General features: G+C 42.2%; 1 protein-coding gene across 1 annotated transcript in view; it reads right to left on the bottom strand.

Moving 5' to 3' along the window:
* Window positions 1-19,517, bottom strand: part of ATP6AP1 (ATPase H+ transporting accessory protein 1) — a 51,352-nt gene extending 31,835 nt beyond the window's left edge. The window contains exons 1-6 of the mRNA XM_072355206.1: window positions 19,298-19,517; window positions 14,084-14,210; window positions 13,910-13,978; window positions 6,684-6,877; window positions 5,444-5,487; window positions 73-158 (exon numbers count right to left, since the gene is read on the bottom strand). Coding sequence (XP_072211307.1) covers window positions 73-158; window positions 5,444-5,487; window positions 6,684-6,877; window positions 13,910-13,978; window positions 14,084-14,210; window positions 19,298-19,398 — 621 coding nt within the window. The 5' untranslated portion in view covers window positions 19,399-19,517. The remainder of the gene's footprint in view (window positions 1-72; window positions 159-5,443; window positions 5,488-6,683; window positions 6,878-13,909; window positions 13,979-14,083; window positions 14,211-19,297) is intronic.
* Window positions 19,518-22,688: the final 3,171 nt, after the last annotated feature.

Raw genomic sequence — 22,688 nt, 5'->3', positions numbered from 1 at the left:
AGCATTCTTCTGTAAACATTAAGTTGTTAAATGACAACCGTTTGACAGTTCTAGGCACTGAAGACTACTCACCCTTGAAGGTCTCACTGCAGTATAAATTACTGAAAAATGAACCCCTTGCTTCCGCAGATCCTTGGTCAGTCTTCCAATTATTTTGTCTATAAATAGAAACATGTATAATTTAACAAATGCTGTATGCTGAGGAAGCCATAATCCTACAGTAGCCAGCAAAGTAATGAGCTAGATGCTTAAGCTTATTTAGTTTATTTATGCAGTTTAGTTGCTGGTGCCATTCATATATCAATAGGTACAAATGGGATAAGATGTGTTCAGTGTCCTGAAAACTGAACAATTCAGTGAGACGATACAAAAACAAATGCGCTAAAAGCTGTTCAGAAAAAAAAAAAAGATAGTTTTGAAGCTGACAAGTAAATACAAGAAAAATAATACCTGAAACACAGAAGTCTGAGAAATTCAATGCATGAGAAGAATAAATCCTTCAAGAGATGAAAGCAGGATGCACATCCTGTCAGTCAAGTGACCAGTTAATAAATAAATAACTAATAAAGCTGAATTAGTACCAGTCTGTGAATTACGAAGCACAGAGAACAACAGATCACTGAGAAGCAATACTCAAAATAGAAGCAGTATTTAGTCTGATATACATGATATATTATACATGATATGTATAATATTTACAGTGACATTCCTTTTTGCTTCAGTGGATTTAAAGCTTGATTCTGTACTCTCAACAGAACACAGAATGGAAAATGTTGCTGTTGACTAAAGTGGACAGCAAGGTAGAAACACACTGACATATTTCTGAAAAAGGAAGGAAAATTAAATAAGGAAGAGAGGACCTTTCATTGCGGTCCAAGGAACTGTGCAGAAGACTCACTTTTAGCTCTGATATGACAGGTAGTTGTGACAAATACTTAGAATTAGTAAGCATTTTCAACCTGCATGCAGAAATATTAACATCTACTTATGATGAGGAACATAATAGTTGTGATTCAAGAACTGATATTAGAATTGTCATTAGGACTAAGAAAGAAATAAGCCAGCAGACTGACACAGACTGTTTCTGTGCCACTTCACTACTTGTCCATGTAATATTCTAGTGAACAGCTATTACAAAGCCTTTACAAGCGGGTTTCCTAGATTACAAGGTTACACTTTACAGAAAATTATATTTTATTTTCACGTATTGGAAGTGGAGCTTATATTATTACCCTTTTTAACCTCTTTAATTTACAGAATCACATAGACTCACAGAATCCCATAATTGCAGGGTTTGGAAGAGCTTTCTGGAGATCATCTAGTCCAACAAACCACTAAAGAAGGTTCTCTTAGTAGGTCACACAGAAAAGCATCCAGGTAGGTTTTGAGTATCTCCAGAGAAACAGGCTCCACAGTCTCCCTGCACAGCTTGTTCCAGTGCTCTATCAGCCTCAAAGTGAAGAAGTTTTCCTCTTGCTCAGATGGAATTCCCTGTATTTCAGTTTTTCCCTTTGTGTTTTGTCCTGCTGTTGAGCACCACTGCTGGCCTCATGCACTTCAATCCTGCTCTTCAGATATTTTTAAGTGTTGACAAGGTCCTCTCTCAGCCTTCTCTTTTTTAAGCTGAGCAGCTCCATACCATAAGTCACTCAGTTTTTTTCTCATATGGGAGATGCTCCATGCTTAATACCATCTTTGTAGCCCTCTGCTGGACTCACTCTATTAGTTCTCCTTCTTTACTGAACCAAGGAGCCCAAAACTGGGCACAGTACTCCAGATGTGGACTCAGGACAGAGAAAAAAGGAATGATCACCTCCGCTGACCCGCTCATCATGTTTTTTTTTAATGCACTCTGGAATACCATTTGCCTTCTTAGCCATAAGGGCATGCTGCTGGCTCATGGAAAACTCAGGCCATAGTGAGCTACTTTCCAGTAGGCCAGCCCCTAAACTGTACTTATGCATGGTTGTTATTCCTCTTCAGGTATAGGACTCCACACTTGCCCATGTTGAACCTCATCAGGCTCCTTTCAACCCAACTATCCAGCCTGTTCAAGTCTCACTGACTGGTAGCATAACCTTCTTGTGTGTTAACCACTCATCTTGGCTTTGTGTCATCAGTAAATCTTCTAAGGGTGCACTTCATTCAGGTCATCAATGAAGAAACTGAACAAGATGGGACCCAGTACTGACCCGCGGGGAACACACCCAGCTACAAGCCTCTAACTGGAATTCATACCACTGATCACAACCCTGTGATCTGTGAATATGGCTTCCTGGCTGAGTAAAATGCCTAGCGTTTGTGAAGATTTAAGTATTACTTTTTACATAAGGTTGCATAACAGCTTGGTTGCAAGCTGATTTCCTCATGTCAGTCAAGAATCATAGCTGTGTAAAGTTTCCTTCTAAAAAATTATCATTAAAAACATCTACTATTAAATAAGAAGCAGACTTGGTCAGAAAATCAAGTGCCTATACACTACTAGTGAAATTATACTGGGTGTAGGTGTCCATGGAATTACATAATGTACATTAGTATGCAAATCTACATGCACTGAGGGTAGTTCATCAGAAATTCTCAGCAGCCTCAGCCAGACCTTACAGGAAGAAAAATACTGCACTGAAAAATGCACTGACTGTGGGGTTTTTTTCTTCCATTAAAACAACTGATTACCTTATGAAATGACACACTATTTACATTTTGCTTCACTAAGGAGCTACATGTAACTATAGTTACCACTAAAATCTACAACTTTAGCCTTTGGGAAGATTCTAGAGGAAATTTCTTCATTCATTCACAGTAAAACTGATATAGATCTTTGTTTTTATGTGATCAAGACTCTCCCAAGCCAGACACCTTGCTAATGAAGGATCTGCAGACCTCCCAGGAAAACAGCCATGACTTGTCCTCTCTATCTTGAAGTACGGGAACTGCTTGCCTACATGCGAACATTAGTTAATCCAAGTTCTTTCTGTAGTGGAAAAAGAGGCATCTCCAGATGGTGATATTAATGTTGGAGGGATTTTAGAGTGGTATTACTGCAGGTATTTAGTCAGTAAGAAACACTATGTAGGTCTATGAATTTGAAACAGTTTGTCCAGGATAACCCTCTGCAGTTAGCTTAATTGCATGCTTTGCTCTGGTGGAAGGATTAAACCTTTCCGTCTCATTGAAGACATGTCCCCTGAATTTCACCAGGGACTGCAGGATTAGTGCTGTTATTAATTTCTAATCTACTTTACTTTCGTTGCATGCTTTTACACATGGATGGAAAGGATAGAGGAACTGAGAAGCAATGTTCTGGAAGGAGAAAAGGAAAAAGAAATAATGAATATATACTATGGATAAGAGGGAAAGAAAGGAATAGAGCAAGATGGGGGGGAGAGGAGAAAGAGTGGAAAAAGGGATACATTGAGAATCAGAGCAGAAAGAAGAATACACACAAAGAATTAAAGAGCCTCATTCTTACACAGAGTCATAGGCAGCTTTGACATTAATTCTGAGGTATGCCGCACACAACAGGTAGGACTGATAAGGCACAGTGCAACCTTCTGAGCAGAGAAATGTTCAGGAGAACTGGCAAAACCTGTGTAATAATCTCAAACACTATTTCAGGCAAATGAAAGAAAGAAATACTGCACAACACACACACAGCGCAGCAAAAAGCAAGAAGAAATGTATGTTCTGGTTGGGTTAAGGCTGAGAAAGGAGGATTCATTCTCTAAAAACCTTGTTGCAATTAAAAAAAAAGAGAGAGAGAGAGAAAGAAATAGCATTTCTAGCACCTGTTTTATAGAAATTACCCAATACCTGCCTATCTATACGTGTATGAAAGGAGAGAATGGAAACAATTCTGAATCTGCAAAACTTGAAGCGGGTTTGAATTCTGAATTCCAGTTTGGATTTTGTAATGAGTCTCATTTTAATAACGTCCTAAAACTCCTCCTTAGTCCAGCTCCTGGAGGAGCTCAGAACTGCACATTTCCTCTGGGCAGAATCTGAGCCCATTTGCTCTGTCTGACAGAGATCGCTGTCTGCAGTGAGTAAAACAGCAGGAGAGATTTCTCTGATGTCTTATAGCAGCAGATTTTAAAACCCTCTACAGCAGAAAGGAATTAAGTTGATGTGACAAACAAGAGTCTTTCTGAACTTCTAGGCAGGATAATACAGATCTGCCCTTGTTTACTGTGGGTTTACAGTTAATACTGTGCAAAATTTACAAGCAGTACTGTACTGGTTAACAATTCTCTTGTCACATTAAAGATGTGACACACATCTTGGTATCTTTGGTTGCTTATCCAGATAGCGCCAGCAGCACTCACTCCATAACAAACACCAATAATTCATGGCCTTGCAAGCCCTTATGTCCTTGACAGATGTCCTAACAACATTATTCTGCAAATGGCTATGGTCATCCAGCAGCAAGTGCTTGGACACTCAGGTGCTGGACCACATGAATTGGGATCCTTCTCTGGCAGCTCTGCTATGACCCTCCCAAGCCTGTCCTTTCCACTGCACAGATTTCAGTAGGATAACTTTAAAAAGCTGCAGCTCAGCAGCTTGCATGTGAATTAAAATTCCCCGCTGATGACATCTGCAGGTTCTAACTCTGCCGTGTGTTCAGATGTGTCAGAACTTGAGTATTTAGCCTACATTATCGCTTTTCTAGAGCATAACTGCAGCTCTGAACACAGTGTGAAGATTTTGCACTTGGCCATACGAAGCAGCACATCTTCCCCAATTCACACACCTTTTTCCTGAGAGCACATAGTTGACACTAATCACAAAGCTGGTATAGCCTGTTCCTGTGTCATTCCAAAGGTCTCCCATTAACTTTGCTGTTCCAAAACAAAAACAGCCTGAAACAGGGTCTGGGAGGCCTGTTCTTGTGCTTGTGCAGCTGATGAAAGAAATGTCCCATAAAAAAAAGTAGGTAATGTTTAGCCAAGGCCAACATTAAGTCAAAGCTTTTGGAGACAAGAAGGAAGAACTGAAAAGTAATGGTTTTAAGCTGAAAGAGGGTATATTTAGGATATACTGAAGACATTCTTTACTCAAAGGCTGGTGATGCACAGAAATAAGTGGTCCAGAGAAGCTGTGCGTGCACCATCCCTGGAGGTGTTCAGTGCTACGTTGGATGGGACCCTGGGCAGCCTGACCTGGTGGGAGGTGCCTTGTCCATGGCAGGGATTTGGAATGCCTATGGCAATGGTGAATCATCTCCACATTTCAAGACACAGAGATGCATCCATTTCAGTGGATTTTGAATTAGTTACTCAGTAGTTCAACAGGATGATAATTGGCTGCTTATAGGTATGTAGATGGCAGAAAAAGCTTTAAACAGTATTACAACAAAATCTGGAAAAAACAGGAAATACAATCTGTTCAAGCAAAAACAGGCTTAAGTGGTGAAATGTTGTTATGTCCTGGCTATATTGCTTACCATTTTCAGCAATTGCTTCCAAGGTGGAAATCTCATTTAAACCACTACAAAGAAATGGAAGAAAGATAATTAAATTTTTTTTCTAGACAACAATGTGAATCAGAAATGTATACAGACATATACTAATCAGCACATCACTTTCAGCAGACTGCAAAGATTTTCATCTTTTTCTCATCTCCTCCTTATGAACTTCTCCTTCTGCACTGCAGTTCATACAAGGACCACATCTTTAGCTGATTCCTCCTAAACCTCAAATGTCCTTAGCTGCAGAGAAGTCAGATCATTGATCTTCTTTTGACCATTCTCTCCTCGGATTTCCTTGCATTTTATGGTGTTAATTTGTCTGAAATTGGTACATGAGCTCTTCTGAATGGGTCTCACGTCTTTATTTGTGCAATTTTTAATTGCGTACTCTTAGGGCCCACCCATATATGCACCATACAATGACATGTATAAATGCCCAAGAAACAGTTTAGGAGAAGGAAAGTGCAAGACAAGCTGAGCAGAGATGCTGTGCTCACAGTACCCGTGCCTTATACTTCCTAGACTTACACTGACACTGCTGTCCTCAGTATGACTTCACAGCTTTCAGTCTGACATGATACAAATAGCTGACAATCTAGATCAGCTCTGTGGCCCACAGCCAGTGGCCAAGAGCACTCTATACCAGACAACCCATAGTGGTGTAAAAGCCCTAAAGGTAACAGCCAGGCACTAGCACTGCCTCCATTAGGCAGCAGTTGTTACAAGTCAGGAAACAAGAACCTTTATAGACCTCCTATTCCTTTAAGACTGATGAAAACTAGTCTCATTATTCATATTAAATTCTAGGATGTTTGGATGTTTATTTGTTTATCTTTCCTGCCAGTTCTTTGACCCCTGGAATGTCTTCTAGCAATTAATTCAGCAGGTTAATCACATGTTGCATAAAATAATTCAGCTTTTCTGCTTAAAGAGTGCTGCCATTTAGTTTATTAGTTGTCCCTTTGTTCTCATATAATGAAGCAGACAAAACAGTAATGCATGACTGACTTTCTCAATGTAATTCAGTTATTATACCTGGTAAGCTCATCAGAGGACATTAAAAAACACTGAATTCACACTTGCTGGAAAAGTAACTTTGTTAACTCTGTAAACTACTCTTTGGATTTTTTATATTTCCTGAACATAATTGGTACTTTCAAAAAGCTGTAAAAATCTTGCATACATTTGGATCAATGTGTTTGTGACAAGGTCCTACCTGGTAAGTGGTTGTAGCTCAGTTACAAGTAAGAATGGTTTAGATGTATTCACTTCCAGCTGAGAGATATCAAGATTTGTCAGGGTTTTCAAATCCCAATCTCCTGATGCCTGAAGAAAGCTCACAAGATCCCTGGTAGCCCTGCAGTCAACAGCAGGCAAAACTAAAGATGAAGGAGAAGACTGAAGAATTTCCTGTAATAAATGGACAGTTTATTTAATTAGTTAATATTTAACACAAACCATTTCTTTTCCCTATCCTTCATTTAATATTAAAGGTGAGAAAACAGTGAGGTAAACACTTAGTGAGCTCTCACCAGCCTGATGCTGGCTGTAGGCTGCTCCTGGAAAGGTGCAGTGAACTGACATTGCCATCACTCTTACTCCTGCACAGCTTTGGAGCAAGCTTAAGACACACTGTGACCTCAAAATCTCACTGCCTTTTCCATGAGTATAATGGAAAAGGAGAGGCAGAAGGTGGAGAGTGTACTGAAGAATATGAGGCAAAAAAATGAGGCATTAGAGGACCATCAGACAGGAAATAAACAGCTTCATAGGTGAAAACCATCAATGTTGGAAACTACATTCCATCAGCTCTAGTTAGTAGGGAGTCATACGTCACTTAACAAATTACCTTCCTTTGTGTTATGGTTTAGCACTCAATACAGATGATGTCTAATTTGTAACTATTAATTAAACAAATCTGCATATTTTAGGATCTACACAACAGTTGTCACCATGAACTCTAAGAGAACAAATCTTAACCATCCAAGGAGCTAGTTCACACTGTGCCCTGGGGATCTGCTTGAGAGGGTTTATGGGTCCAGGACAGCTGGCTGCTTTTCAAGAACCACCTCTTAAAAGCCCACTAGCATGTAATCTCATTGCATCACAAGTCAAGAGAGCAGAGCGGAACACTGACTTAGCTAAACAAGGAACTCTGACTGGAACTACTTTGAGTACTGAGTCTACGCCTGAGGCCCCCAGCAGAAGAAAGATGCAGAGCTCTTGGAACAGGAGGAAAACACTGGACTGATTCTTGGAGCAGATGGTCACCTAACAACGAAAAGGAAAATGAAGAGGCATTTAATGCATTTTAATGCCTCAGTATTTAACAGTAACAACAAATCTTGGGCAGTCCAGACTTCAGAGTTGGAACACTGACTTGGGGAGAAGTGACTGTAAAGGATCAGTTCTAACAGCTCAATGTTTACAAGTCCACAGGGCCTGATGGGATTCACCATCAGAGTGATGAAGGAATTAGCAGATCATATAACTGAATCACTCTCAACAATTTACCAAAGGTTGTAGGAGTTTGGTGAGGTCCTCACTGACTGGAAGCTAGTCAATACCAATGCCATACCCATCTACAGAAAGCATATGAGAGAAGACCCAGGAAGCCAAAGACCTACTAATCTAATCTCATTTCCTAGAAAAATTATGGAGAAAATTATTCTGGGGGTCAAATGGCAACTACAGAAAAAAGCTATTACCAGGTATGGTCAGCATGGGTTCAGGAAAGGAAAGTTCTCCCCTCTATGGTAAGGTTATCTGTCTGGTGATGAAGGGAAGGTCATGGACACAATACATCTAGATTTTAGGAAAGGCTTTGATACTATCCTTCGTGGTATTCTTCTGCCTACTGTTCAACTGTGAGATAGGCAGGTTTACACTATGGTGATGAACTGTCCCAACTGTAGAGTTCAAAGTGTTGTAGTGAATGGGATGGCAGTCAGTCACTAGTGGTGTACTAGTGGATCTCAATTCCAGGGGCAGTTCTGTTCAATATTTTTATCAGTGGTGTGGATGCAGGAGTGGAATGCATTCTCAGTATGTTTGCTGATGACACTGAACTAGAAGGTGCTATTGGCTCCTTGGAGGGACAAGAGGCCTTGCAGAGGGATCTGTCAGATTGAAATACTGAGTTATCTGCAAGGATATGAAGTTATTTCATCAAAGGAAAAATGTCAGATTCTGCACCTGGGATAGAGCAGGACTCAGCAGGAAGGGATCTAGGGGTGCCAATGACAGCAGATCCAGCAAGAGCCTGCAGTGTGCCCAACAGCCAAGAGGACAAAGCACATTTTGGGAAGCATTAAACACAGCATATCCAGCTGGTCCAAAAATATTTTCTCCCACTATATTTAGTGTTGGTGTTACTTCATCTTAAATACTGTGAGCAGTTCTGGGCTGCACAATTTAGAAATGATACTAAGGTCCTTGAAATTATCTAGAGGAGTGCAATAAAGCTGGTGACAGGGCTGGAAGACATGTCCAGTGAGAAGAGAGGCTGAGGACACCTGGGCTGTCTAGACTGGATGAGGCCAAGAGGCAACCTCATTGCTCTCCACAGCTCACTGAGGAAAGAAACTGGAGAGGGCGGCTACAAGCTCTGCTCCTGGGATCTAATGATAGGATGATAGGAATAGAACAAAGATGCATCAAGAGAAATTCAGACATGACAGTATGAAAAATTTCCTCATGTTAGAAACTGGAACAGACTTCCTATAGTGGCAGATGATCCCCTTGCCTGTGAGTGTTAAAGGGATATCTGGACAATACCCTCACTTTAACTCCTGACTGGCCCTGAAGAAGTCAGGCAGCTGGACTTTTGAAGGTCCCTCCCAACTGAACTGAAAGATTCTCTTCTTGGTATGGAGGCACACACAAACTTCACACTGAGTGCTTTCTTTCCGTCTATCTATTCAAAACACAGATTACAAGGCTCAGGCTGAGCTGGCTCAAATAATGAAGCACCAGGGTATCTATTATAATTCTCATTGATGGGTTTCTGATGAAAACTCTTGAGTGAAATGAATTTTAAACATCCTTGTTCTATAAATTTGAAGCCTGCACAGCTGAAAAACACCTTCCCAAAGATTTTTCTGAACGATAAAATACACTTGGAAAATTCCGGGTAAGAAGATAAATGACAGAGAGTTGAGAAGGATCAAAACTGATGTGCACAAAATTTCATACATATATTTTTTTTTCCTGAGTTCTAGTTTACAACTTGTTAACTTTGCTTTCGCATTTTTTATGTTTAACTCTTAGATCAAGTCTGTCACTTGATCCAACATTCAAATATCGGAGTTGTTAGAGACTTTTTTTCTCCCACTTAGTGATAAGTGTTGTGGTGTTGCTAACACTTTTCCCCTCCCACTCTTTTTCTTTTTGTCTGTTCTCTAACTGCCTACCACTTTTCTGGCCTCCTCAGTTCCTTTCTAAATGCTCGCACGTTTTCCTTCCTAAGTAAAGGTTACTTATTTCCACATTTCTATAGATGCTCATACAGGAGGACTATGTAGTATTGTCTAATTTGCCATACTGATAGAAAAATACCTACAGAAACTAAAATAGATCAGAAAACACTGATCTCATTTACAAGTCTTTGAGCAGGGTGCTTAGCACCTCCTAGAAGGAAAGGATGATATATTCCCTTCTAGTTTGTTTTGCATATATGAATTTATAGCTAAAATCCTGAGCAACATTCCAACAGTCAATTATTTCTTTTAATATTTTAATCCCCCACTGCTTAGCAGCAGCCAGAATGGCAACAGCCAATTCTACCAAGGATATATATTAAGCAGTTTACTCATTTATTATAGAATAAGAGATAAAATGCATAATTACTGAGTAATGTCTGAACTGTGCCTCTGCTTCTAACCAATCCTGCAGTGCCATCTGTCTCAGCTTCCAGCCATTTGTATTCAACCATTTTCCATTCGAAGAGCACACACAGCTGGATATCTCCTCATTAGCATCGGACAGACATTTTGATCACATGCATCTTGACATTTGACCACTGCATACTTGTTCTTAAAATGCCAGTATGTTGCTCTAGGCATTCTGGCATTTCAAGTACCACGAGCATTCAAAATACCAGACCTCCAGAAGAGGACAGAGAGTGAAGAGGGCTACTGAGAAACACCCGGCACTGCATTTTGCAAAACATCTTAACAAAAAGGTACAACCACATAGTAGCTGGCAAGGGAACAGGGGAAAAAAAATCCTCCGACTGACCTGATGACTGATAGCACAAATTCCTACACTGAGAAATTTTAATGGATCTACAAATTGCTCAGATTAATCTGCCTTCTGTAACATCCCCTAAAGGACCGCTCATGAGTGAAATACTGCAAGGAGAGCCATGACTTGTTTACATATCTCACTGTTCAGGTATTTTCTGAAGGTGGGTGTGAGAACTGAGAACTGAGTGCCATCTTCCACATAGGAAACTTAGTGTCAGATCAGTGTCTGATAGTGATCAAAACAAAATACTAGCAGGTTTTTATGGAAAATACAAGGGAATGATACAGAACAAATCACCATGAGACTGAATGAATTATGATGCACTTGTATCTTGTTGCATATGCGGTCCTGCAAGTTCCCCTGTCTAAAACAAAAAAACACCAAAAAATGAACAAACCCATAAAACTGAAAGAGGCACATGGAACGGCAACAAAGACAATCAAAACTACAGTAGGACCTTCTGTGCTGAATGTGACTGAGTAGTACTCCACAGTCTGGAGAAATGACTACTGAATGATGAATATGATGGAGATCCAGAACCACAGTAGGCAATGACTTACAATAATAATTATACAGCCACCCAGCTGGCAACTAATGGGAGTTTGCTACTTTACGCTGCAGTTTTAAGAAGTTCAGTTATTGCCTGGGGAAAGCCAATGCTAATATTAAAGAAAAACAGTCTGTAGAATAGGTGACTAGTTAACACACACACAAAATCCCGAAATGCTAATCTTTGTATTTTATTATTCAATTAAAAAGTTATTGAATATTTAAGATAAATGATCTATCTACAAGACTCCTTTCTGTATTAAGTGGAAATAGAATTCTTTCATTGCATACAAAACCACTGATTCCAGCCGTTAATGTAGCTGAACAAATCTAATATCTGCAAATGCAGCTTACATGTCTATAACTCTTACAAATATTACACTCTTTTTGTAGTACACGTGCTGCTACATGCACATACACCCTCTAAAGGAGATCTCCAGTTTAAGTTTGTGAATAAATTTGAATTGCTGAAGTTTAAAAGGAAGTTGTTGTAGTGGTACAGAATTTCTATAACAGTTTAAGAAATCACTTGCATAGCTTAGATTGTGAAAGTATAAAACTTTCAGATTACTCAACATGAAAGATTCTAATTTCCCTAGTGAGAAAATCCAGATCTGACCTTTTGTTTGTCCAGTGCTCTTTGAGTACTACTGTAGCATCTTTTATAGCATGATTAAGAAGGGATTTCTTTCCCAAAGTAACTCAATTGGAGCACAATCAATGCAATAGTTACTGAGCATAGTCTTTGTTGCACTCAGGATGGAACTGGATTATTAGATGATCTTTAAGGTCTCTTCCAACCCCAATCACTGTATGATTATGAAGATCCCTCCTAGATCTAAAAATCTACATGATGATGCACACAGATGATAGTATCAAAATTATCCAAATGGGCATGTAAATGAAAAAGAAATACTTCATTTATACATTCCCATTTTCTTTTTTCTAAGAGCAACTCACCCTCAAAAACCTGTGCTAGATAGGTGTTAAGCCTGCCCTATCCAGAACAAATCTAGGAAGTGCTGGAGTTAAGGTTACCAGTTTGTTGAAAGAAACTTCCCAGTTTCAAAGAAGCTGCAATTGGAAAAGAAAAGAAAACAGAACAGAAACAGAGTCAAGGTCTGAAAGCACGTGAACTGTTACTGACATGAGTTCAGCTTGCCGAGAATGTGAATTCAAAACTTCCTTCTGCCAGATACAGACCAAAGACTCACCTAAACATGATCAGTGGGTGCAGACCACTACATCATTAGGGACTTGCAGCAGTCATGTACACACAGCTTCTTAATAAAATCAAACCAGCTTTACAGTTATGTAAACGCAAACAGAATTTGGTTCAGACACCACTGTGCTTAGATTTGGAACCCAGAGAGAAAGTACAGCATTCCAGAAAAGTACCAATACATCTACCTGAGGATGGAGTCACTAATCCTTATGCTACAGATAAATATTACTCCCTTTCATGCCCCAAAAAAGCCATGTACCTACACTGAATAGTTGTTTTTGTTCCAGCATAATTGTTAACATGCTGTCATATGGCAAGGAGATGAAGGTTAGTATTAGGGATACAACGAAGATGTGAGGTTCCTAGATAGTATAAATGTAGAGACAGGTAATACGTGAATATTTATATAGTTGATTATACATACAGCTTGCTACGTGGTGACTAGGAATTAACACTTCGTGTGCTCTGATATCAGCTATGTTACTAAGAGCTCTGTTCTTCCTGCACTGCCCACAGGAACGCCTTAATGACTTTCAGGTGTAAACACTTCCCTTTTCCAATAACAATTCAATAAACTGTCAGGGAAGTTCAACCACAGATACTAAGCAAATAATCTATAAACCTTTTCACCAGGAACAGACGTTTAAGCTCATGACCAGCTCAGATTCTGTGCCTGGAGTTTATTTTGGATTACTAAGTAGCACAGAAATTAAAGCAAACCAGTATCTAGGCATATATTCACACTCTTCAAACAGGGTATGACATGGAGCTGCAACAAGGGAAATTCAAGCTGGCTATCAGTAAAAAGTTCTTCACCAAGAGGGCAACCCCCAGAGAACTGGTCATGGCACTGAGCTTTCTAGAGTTCAAGAAGCACCTGGACAGTGCTCTCACACATCTTTATGTGTGGTTCTGTGTAGAGCCAGGAGCTGGACTTGATGACCCTCATGGGTTCCCTCCAGCTCAGTATATTCTATGATTCTAGGAATAAATTAGCTGTCCGGATAAGTCAGCTGGACTCTGCATGAAAATAAAATAAGTATTCAGTTTTGACAATCTGGAGTGAGTACTCGATTCCTTACTTCTTTTCTTTGTGTGGCTTCAAAACACTATTCTGGGGTGCCAGACTAGGAATTACGTCTACGTCTAGACTTAGTTTTTTTTTACTATTCAAAACTGCAACATGCCTAGAAACAATATTTTCAGTTAAGATAATTCTGAAAACCTGCTCTTTGAAATAAAACAGACACAAAAGCCCGTGTGATCAAACTGAAATAATCCCAGCAAATAAATTAATAAATAAATGGGCAAACTGCTGCAGTTCAGTTTAATATTGCCAGTTACTCTCTGTTTGCACCATTCTTACATAATTTTTAATTTAAAAACATGCATATAGGGAAGTAAAAGAGAGAAGTGCTTGCCTGAACATTTTGAAATGGATTCTTGTTACCATAGGATTCACTGAAGTACGTGAAATCGTCTATGCTAAGCTGAAAAACAAAGAGAGCAGATTGGTGAGAAGGAGCCATATTATCTCCTGCAGATACAGACTTACACTTGGCACTGCTAAAGGAAATGGAATTAATGTTACATACCCTCTCTTGAAGGAACAAAACAAGGTTGCTGGGATTTGGAGTAAAAACAGGTTGCAGAAGTACAGCCAGCTCCTGTGCTGAGACAATGTGTCCTTCATGCAAAGCAGGGTCTGGATTCCAATGGGGCCTGCGAAGAAAATATTTTTTTAAACATGAAATTTGGTGCCAGGGATGACACAGCTTCTTTCTTCAAACGCTCAGAACCAGTTTGTGATATCATCACCTTTGGATGACGATCGTGTTTACAGTTCAGTTTCCTTTTATCCCACTTAAGAGGAAAAGAATTTGCCCATTTACATCCCTACCCTGTGAACTGGATTACAGCAGGAATAAAATTTGTCCAGACAGGATACAAAATTCAGACCAAGAAGCTTTAGCTCCCCTCTTCCACAAGCACATATCATTTGCTATGGCCTGAAAATCTGGTACTTTGGTCCCTCTGAATGGAGCTATTTGCAAAGAACAGAATATAGCATCAGCTATTACAATGGTCACAACTTAGTGAATTTGACGTGCCAATGGCATTTTCTCAGAAATGATCCTTCCTGTTCATTTATCAATGAAAACAATCTTTGTTTTCATCATACTTTTAACTTTCATCTTGAGATGGAGGCAGAGTAGGGGTAATGAACACAGAGGGGCATTCTTTGTCATTTATCAGGTAGGGAAAATTCATATTGCACTTCAAGACTTGCTGATCATCCGAATGAAGACTGCAGAGAGGGAATCCAAAGCCTCCAACTGCATCCACAGCAGAGATAAAAAAGATGTAATTGTACAGCAGTGGATATCTAACTCCCTTCAGATTTGGGAAAGTATTTTGCTATTTCTGGTGGACTTTTCCAAGACGAGGTGCTGCAGATGTTCAAACTAGATCCTAGCATGCCTCTTGCCTGTCTGTTTTTCAGCTTTAGATGCAAACGCTGCTGTGCAGGAAGGAAATTTCTTCCTATTAGACAGAAATTATCATTCAGCGTTTCCTTAGTTTTCCTCAGCTCCTTCACTTCTATGTTCATTTGTGCTCAGCAACCCACATTAATTTGTATTTCTGAAGACCACGAGCTTAGAAGTTGCAATAGATGTGTTAACTTTTCAAGAAGGCTGACCTCGGGATGTCACAGATTTAAATACAAACTTTAAGAGTAAAGAATTTGAAAAGAAAAACTCCTGAAGAGCTTAAATTCAGCAACTGGGTGACATTTTAGAGTGACATTAAGGAGTGCACGGCTACACGAAAGTACTAGTAATACTGAAGGAAAAGAAGATAGATTCAATTGGGAAATGTTAAAGAACTGTTTGTATGAAGGGAAGCGATAGTGAATACCTTGTTATATTTATTTTTGCAAATCAGATAACTGATAACATCTTTTACATGTCTAGCATTAAAAAAACTTGAAGATTTTGAGAACCTTCTGGATTTGCCATTAAGTAAAAAAAAGTAACAAGGCTTTTGTCTTAAAACCCTCTGAAATTTAATGATCCTGTTTTAAACCATCCTTTGCTTCTAAGGCTTCCTTGTTCCTTGGAGCAGCCCTTGCTAGCTATCCAACCTGCAAAAGCACCTTTTGTGAGATCTTTTAGCTTTCAGACAGCAACTTCAATAGCTCCAGCGGCATCATTAGAAAAATAAATCTCCATCAGCTGGCTAATAATTCTACTACAGTGCAGTGTTTGCCTAATCCTCCTATTTCCCATTTGATACATGTATTTTGTTTCCCTTCACTAGCCTGCCAGGTGCTGCACAGTGTGCCTCACCTAATGAGCCTGTACCATGGTGCAACAGAACTCTCACCACGGGTCAGATGGGAAATGTCAGATGTGTTTTGCTGGCTGCTTACCATTAAGCGCAGAATGAAAGGGAGATGTGCGTCCATGTGGTGGATATGCTGAGGGTGTGCATTACTGCCTGCAATGAACCCAACTATTCCTTTGAACTCTTCACCTCCAGCAGCGTCCAAGTGAGAGACGGCAGAGGATGAGGTAGGCACTAGGCCAGCACACGTATCGATTGCTGCTATTTATTGATGGCTCACACAAAATGTGACGCCCAGAGCAGCACAGCCATCTGCAGGCCCAGCAGGCCCTGCATCCTGCAGGGCAGCCATGTTTCAGCCATGGGGACCTCTGCTAATACTCGTGCTCTCCTTGGGCTAGAAATGCAGAAGCTCAATGCTCAGCTTCACTCTGTAGCCAGACAGTGTGGTAAAGAAAGGAGTTTTTTGCTTCCTTCTTGCTCTTAACTGCTTGGGCAGACAAGAAGTCTAAGCATGCAGTCTACTACAGCACTGATCTGTCTCCCTCATAGGCAGAAGGGGTTGCAAGAATTCTTCTATCTGGAACTCTGAGAAGAATGATGGTAAACAAGCAGGGCTTCCTCGCTCGGGCCTGTTGTCACCAATACATACCTACTCTTCAGCTGCAATCTGAACTCCCGCCTACAAGTTATTCTTGACCACGATCTCTTTTAGTCACTGTTACCACATTAGATTACCACACAAGAAATACCGTTTTCCCCTGCACAGAAGAAGCCAGTAAGCTTATTAATAAAATGTTGGCAATGATCTTCTGCACAAAAAGCTCACGTCACCACTCCTAGCAGCACCACTACATCGACAACTGGTGAATACAAGAAGAAACAACTCAAGGGGCTCCTCGAGCAAACATGAAGGCTCAGAGCATTGGCACAGAAGTCCAGAAAACTTACAGCTAAAATAATTCTCTGCTTTCACCATCTCCTTTCTAAGCTACACCTCCTCCCAGCAAGATTTTTCAGTAAATTCCTTGCAGCTTTAGGAAACATGGCAGATGTCCCATTTGGCACTAACGCTTTCTCAAAATCACTTGTAATCTGGATATACCAGCAAAAAGATTCGCAGAGCTGCATAAACGAAGGTAGTAATAAATTCCCAGCGACTACGAGCAAGAAACAGAGGCACACGGAGGGCAATCACAGAAGCCACTTTTAACGAGTTTATTTCCTCAGGCTCTCTCTATCTGAGGAGAGAAAGAAATTCTTTTGAATATTGTTTCAAAATGGCTAAATGATGTTTCCGTTCTGAATCACATGGAAGAGAAAGCTCCCCCCATCCCTCCTGCTCTGGGAAGCAGCAACATTAACGGCTTCAGCTTCAAGTCTGATTTAAGATAACGCTAATTTTCCCAGGGCAAAGTTATTTTGGAAAATGCCCGCTGATAATTTGGTATCTCTGTGAAAAGCAGGACACCGTGACCTACCGCCTTATTCCCTTCATCTTTCCGAATGCAATGGGGGAAGATTGCTGTTTGGTACAAAAAATATATAATAAACCTCTGCATCTCTTGTCTAGTATTAACCTTGAATAGCACGATCACAGTACAGTAACACACGAGAGATTTTAAGACGTCACATTCTCCTACTGCAGCTCTTCAAACACTGTATTATCCCTCAAGGATTCAGTGTGGTGTCCTGACAGATAACCCCGCTGATGGAACAGATGGGTGCATCTCAACTCCTGTCTGGCAATCAATGAAATTGAAGATTCTTTCCCTCACAAAAACTTCCCCTTTCAAAAACACAGGGGAGGAGAAACACCTCTATTCATCTGTTGATGGAAACACCAAACTGGTTTAAACAGTCCACCATCCTGATTTTCTTGCTCTATATTTGTATAGACCTGAACAATCTGCAGTACAGCGAGTTGCTAATTGCATCTGTGTTTGTTTTATAACCTCCCTGGGACACTGCTTATATTGACAACATGTGTATTATTTATATAAACTAGGCCAAAGGCAGCACTGGTCTTTTCTCAGACTCTCAAGATCACTTTTATCCTAAGAACAACTCTCTCCAACACCTACTTTGCTTTTACATATAGAGGTAGCTCACATTACTGAGTTATATGAAGGTGAACAGATTAAGTATTTAAAATACAAAAGACCTCAATGTTGGAATATCTGTTTATGGGTCAGTTACCTAATCAAACTCATTGAAATGGGAACATTTTGAGGTTCCTGTGTGCTGTGGCTGCCTGGGACCAGATGAAGTGTTTAACGACACTTTGGAAACTTTTAAGAGATGGGCAGACGTTTATCAAAGTTGCATTACTGCTGAGAAAAGAACACAATGCCCAGGACACACATAAACCCAGCAAGAACCTTCTACCCATATGTCTTCAAATGCAATTTATCAGCATCTCCCAGCATGGAAAAACAAGAGTATCATACTTGTCTGTATGGGACTAAACATGGAGAATTCCCTGAAGAACTTCAACAGCATAACTGCTAATGGTCATAAGATCTCTCCATCTCCTTTTGCTATCTCCAAACAAGTGCATTAAGAACAAACAAACAACAGCAAAACCACAACAACACACAAGGATTTAGCTCTGAGACCTTAATTTCAGTAATCTTGCCCAAAGACACAAGATGTACGCTGTGATAAATGACAGCAGCGTTCAGCCCATCTGCCTGGTGGCGCTTAGATAGATCACTGTGCTTAAACATCTTCGTCAGCTCAAAGCCTCCTGAAAGGCAGAGTGAGCACGGCCCTTGCTTTACAGAAGGGTAAATCCGAAGAGGAAGGTACACAGGGTTGAACCCCTGTCTGGGGTGTGCCAAATTCTGACTGAGCGTATCAGAGAAATGAGTAAGAACCCAGCTGTGAGAAGGCCTGCTGCTCAACTGGGTATATATAACACGCGTTGTGCAGAGGGCAGGAGCTCTCCACTGGAGGGTCTGCAAATTAGATAACGCTCAGTTATTCCTAACAAGGGAAAACTACGCACAAAGAAGTGCTTCCTATGAAAATTAGGAACTGCATTGAAAATTAAAAAAGAAAAAGAAAGAAAAAGAAGGAAGGAAAGGAGAGCAACACCGGAGAGAAAGCAGGGTGGAGGAGCCGGAGGAGTGAGCCCGGCCCGCAGCTCCTGGCCAGCTCCTCCGCCAGGCTGCCCCTCGCTACGCCTTTAAGCCAGCAGAGCTGCAGCCGCGCGCTCGGGGGTGCCTTGTGAATAAAGCCCAGCCACTTCAGATCTGAGTAATATGGGCCGGCTCAGAACACCGCCATCACAAATAAAAACGGGCAAACATTCCCGTTAGCTAGTGTGCCCGGAGGCAAATCGATTCCCTGGGTCAGTTCGCTGCCAGCGGTTCTCTCCCACAGGCGGTCCCGCAGCAGCACTTCCCCCACGGCCGCACGCACGCAGAGCGGCGGGGTCCCTCCGCTCGCTCTCCTACCTGCCCGTGGACCACAGCAGCGCGGGGACGTGCTCCGCGGGCAGGCCGGGGAGCAGCATTGCGCCCAGCAGCAGCAGCGCGGCGGGCCCGAGCCCAGCCATGCTGCCGCGCCCGGCGGAACTGGCCGGCCCGGGGGAGGCAGGGCGCACGGCGGCACCGGCACGCAGCACTTCCTGCTCCCAGCTGCTCGGGGCCGCCCGTCAGGCGGCGAGCGTCTGCTGCGCGCGGGCTGCCCCGGAGGGGGAGCGTCACGGCCGGGCTGGGCCGCGCTGTGCGCCTCTGTGCCTCTGCCGCTCTGACGCCTCACGGCTTCACCTCGTGAAGTCCGAATCCCCGCGGCCTTGTTTGTTAGCTCCTTGAGAACAGCTTTGCTGAACTTCAGAGTGGAGTTTGTAGGAAAGTTTTCTGTGCTGCAGCAAATGTATTCCGCGGCGCTTCTCCCCCTGCTGTGTGTTTCTTAGTGTCCCTCGGCTCCTTCGCATGTGCTGAGAGCTGGTGTCACACATTCGGGTGTTGACAGGTTTGAAATCTGCAGCATATCTCGGCTGCTGTTCCAGCAAAGGAAGAGAAAGTGAGAAAATCGAATTGTAAGAATGGTTTGGGTTGGAAAGGACCTGTAGGATCATCCAGTTCCAGCCTCACTCTACACCAGTTTGCTCACAGCCCCATCCAGCCTGACCTTGAATGATTCCAGGGAGGGGGCAACCTGTTCCGGTGTCTCACCACCCTCACAGTAAAGAATTTTTCCTGATATCTAGTCTAAATCCGCCCTCTTCCAGTTTAAAGCTATTTCTCCTCAGCCTGTCACTACATGCCCTTATAAAATGTCCTTCCCCAGCTTTCCTGTAGGCCCCTTCTGGTACTGGAAGGCTGCTATAAGGTCCCCCTGGAGCCTTCTCTTCTCCAGGCTGAAGAACCCCAGCTCTCTCAGCCTGTCCCTGTAAATGGAGGTGCTACAATGCTTGGAATGCTTGGAGTGTACCCACTAAAAACATGTGACTGTTCATCTACCTTCTGCATGGAGTGATACTATCCCCAAAATACCCAATTTCAAAAGTCAGGAGCAAATTACTCTCACTGCAGAAGAAAATTGTCCTAGAGATGCTCTTGCTGCTGGGAAGTGGGTCCTTCTGCAGTCCTCCTTAATCCCTGCCGGCGCTGAGCTGTCTCTGCCATCACCTGACAGCATGAGGCAGAAGGAGTCATGCAGCACGTGGTGAGCACATGGGTGCCTCATCCCAAGCACAGCAGAATAGTAAGGATGTTACACAAAAGGAATTGCTAGCTGTGATAAAACAAGTTAGAACAAGGGAGAAATAAGGAAGCACAATGAAGACTGTAAGGGAGGATGTAAACACCAGCTGAAGACATGCAGTTCTGAATCAGAGCACACATAGCTTGACTCATCAAGTCCATTTCACAGAATCACAGAATCACAGAATCACAGAATTATAGGGGTTGGAAGGGACCTCTAGAGATCATCGAGTCCAACCCCCCTGCCAAAGCAGGCTCCCTACACCACGTCGCACAGGTAGGCGTCCAGGCGGGTCTTGAATATCTCCAGAGAAGGAGACTCCACCACCTCCCTGGGCAGCCTGTTCCAGTGCTCCGTCACCCTCACCGTAAAGAAGTTCTTGCGCACATTCGTGCGGAACTTCCTATGCTGGAGTTTCAGCCCATTGCCCCTAGTCCTGTCCCCACGCACTACTGAAAAGAGACCAGCATCGCCACTATAGCTCCCACACCCCAGGTATTTATAAACCTGGATCAAGTCCCCTCTCAGCCTTCTTTTCTCAAGGCTAAACAGACCCAGTTCCCTAAGTCTCTCCTCGTAGGGGAGATGGTCCAGGCCCTTCACCATCTTTGTGGCCCTCCGCTGGACTCTTTCCAAGAGATCCCTGTCTTTTTTGTACTGGGGAGCCCAGAACTGGACACAGTATTCCAGATGAGGCCTCACCAGGGCAGAGAAGAGGGGGAGGATCACCTCCCTTGACCTGCTGGCTACGCTCTTTTTAATGCACCCCAGAATGCCATTGGCCTTTTTGGCTACAAGGGCACACTGCTGGCTCATGGCCAACCTGTCGTCCACCAGGACGCCCAGGTCCTTCTCAGCAGAGCTCCTCTCCAGCAGGTCTTCCCCCATTTGCCTTAACTCACAGCGTATTATTCCAGCACTGTTGTCTAATGTGAGACAGTTTGTTCAATTATATCTCAAATCAGATTTCAGTTACAAAAATAATATTAATGAGGAAAGAAATGAAGCCAGTCTTCTATACATACCTTTCCATAACACTGAAGTTAACCCTTTTACTGCACTTTCTCACGTAACTGTCCAGAACAGTACTGACAAGTTCTGCATGCACCTCCTGCCCACAAAGTCATGAGCTGTAACTCCTGTACTGATGGACAGTCGGCTGAATATGAGCCAGCAGTGTGCTCAGGTGGCCAAGAAGGCCAATGGCATCCTGGCTTGTATTGGGAATGGTGTGGTGCGCAGGACTAGGGAAGTCATCCTGCCCTATTGGTGAAGCCTCACCTCAAGTACTGTGTTCAGTCTTGGGCACCGCAATACAGAGAAGACATGGAGATGCTGGAGCAGGTTCAAAGCTGGGCAACAAGGCTTGTAAAAGGCTTGGAGAATCAGCCCTATGAGGAGAGTCTGAAGGAACTGGGGCTGTTTAGTCTGGGGAAAAGAAGGCTGAGGGGAGACCTTATTCCTCTCTTCCAATACCTGAAAGGTGCTTACAGTGAGAGCAGGGCTGGTCTCTTCTCTCTGGTAACAGAACGAGGGGAAATGGCCTCAAGTTGTGCCAGGGTAAGTTTAGGTTGGATATCAGAAAAACTTCTTTACTGAAAGGGTAGTTAAACAGTGGAATAGGCACCCCAGGGAGGTGGTTGAGTCACCATCCCTGGATGTGTTTAAAAACTGTTTGGATGTGGTGTTCAGGGACATGATTTAGCAGAGGGTTGTTTGTTAGGGTAGTATGGTTGGGTCATGGTTGGACTCAATGATCTTTAAGGTCTTTTCCAACCTGAGTGATTCTGTGATTCCTCCTACCAGCTTCTCCCTTTAATCCTCATATCAAAATCAAAATGAATTGAGTGTCAACATTACATAAACCAAGAATGCACGATGTGGTTGCCCACGGAATACTAAAGGAGTCACAGAATCTGTAGCAAATCTTTCCATTTTGCAGAACAAACTAGATCTGCAGTTGGCAGTCTAGAGAAATAGCATGGTACTGCTCCTACCCTGGCTTTTATCCTACTAACCCATGCCTTCTGAGCTTGACTCCATCCATTTTGCAGCTCTCACAATGCAGAGATCCTTGTTTTGGGAAGCAGAGAAGTAAAGCAGCCTATTTCACTGTTTTTCAAACAGCCAATGAAA

Source organism: Excalfactoria chinensis, chromosome 1, assembly GCF_039878825.1.
Source record: "Excalfactoria chinensis isolate bCotChi1 chromosome 1, bCotChi1.hap2, whole genome shotgun sequence".
Taxonomy (NCBI): domain Eukaryota; kingdom Metazoa; phylum Chordata; class Aves; order Galliformes; family Phasianidae; genus Excalfactoria; species Excalfactoria chinensis.
This window is presented reverse-complemented; position numbering and strand designations above follow the sequence as displayed.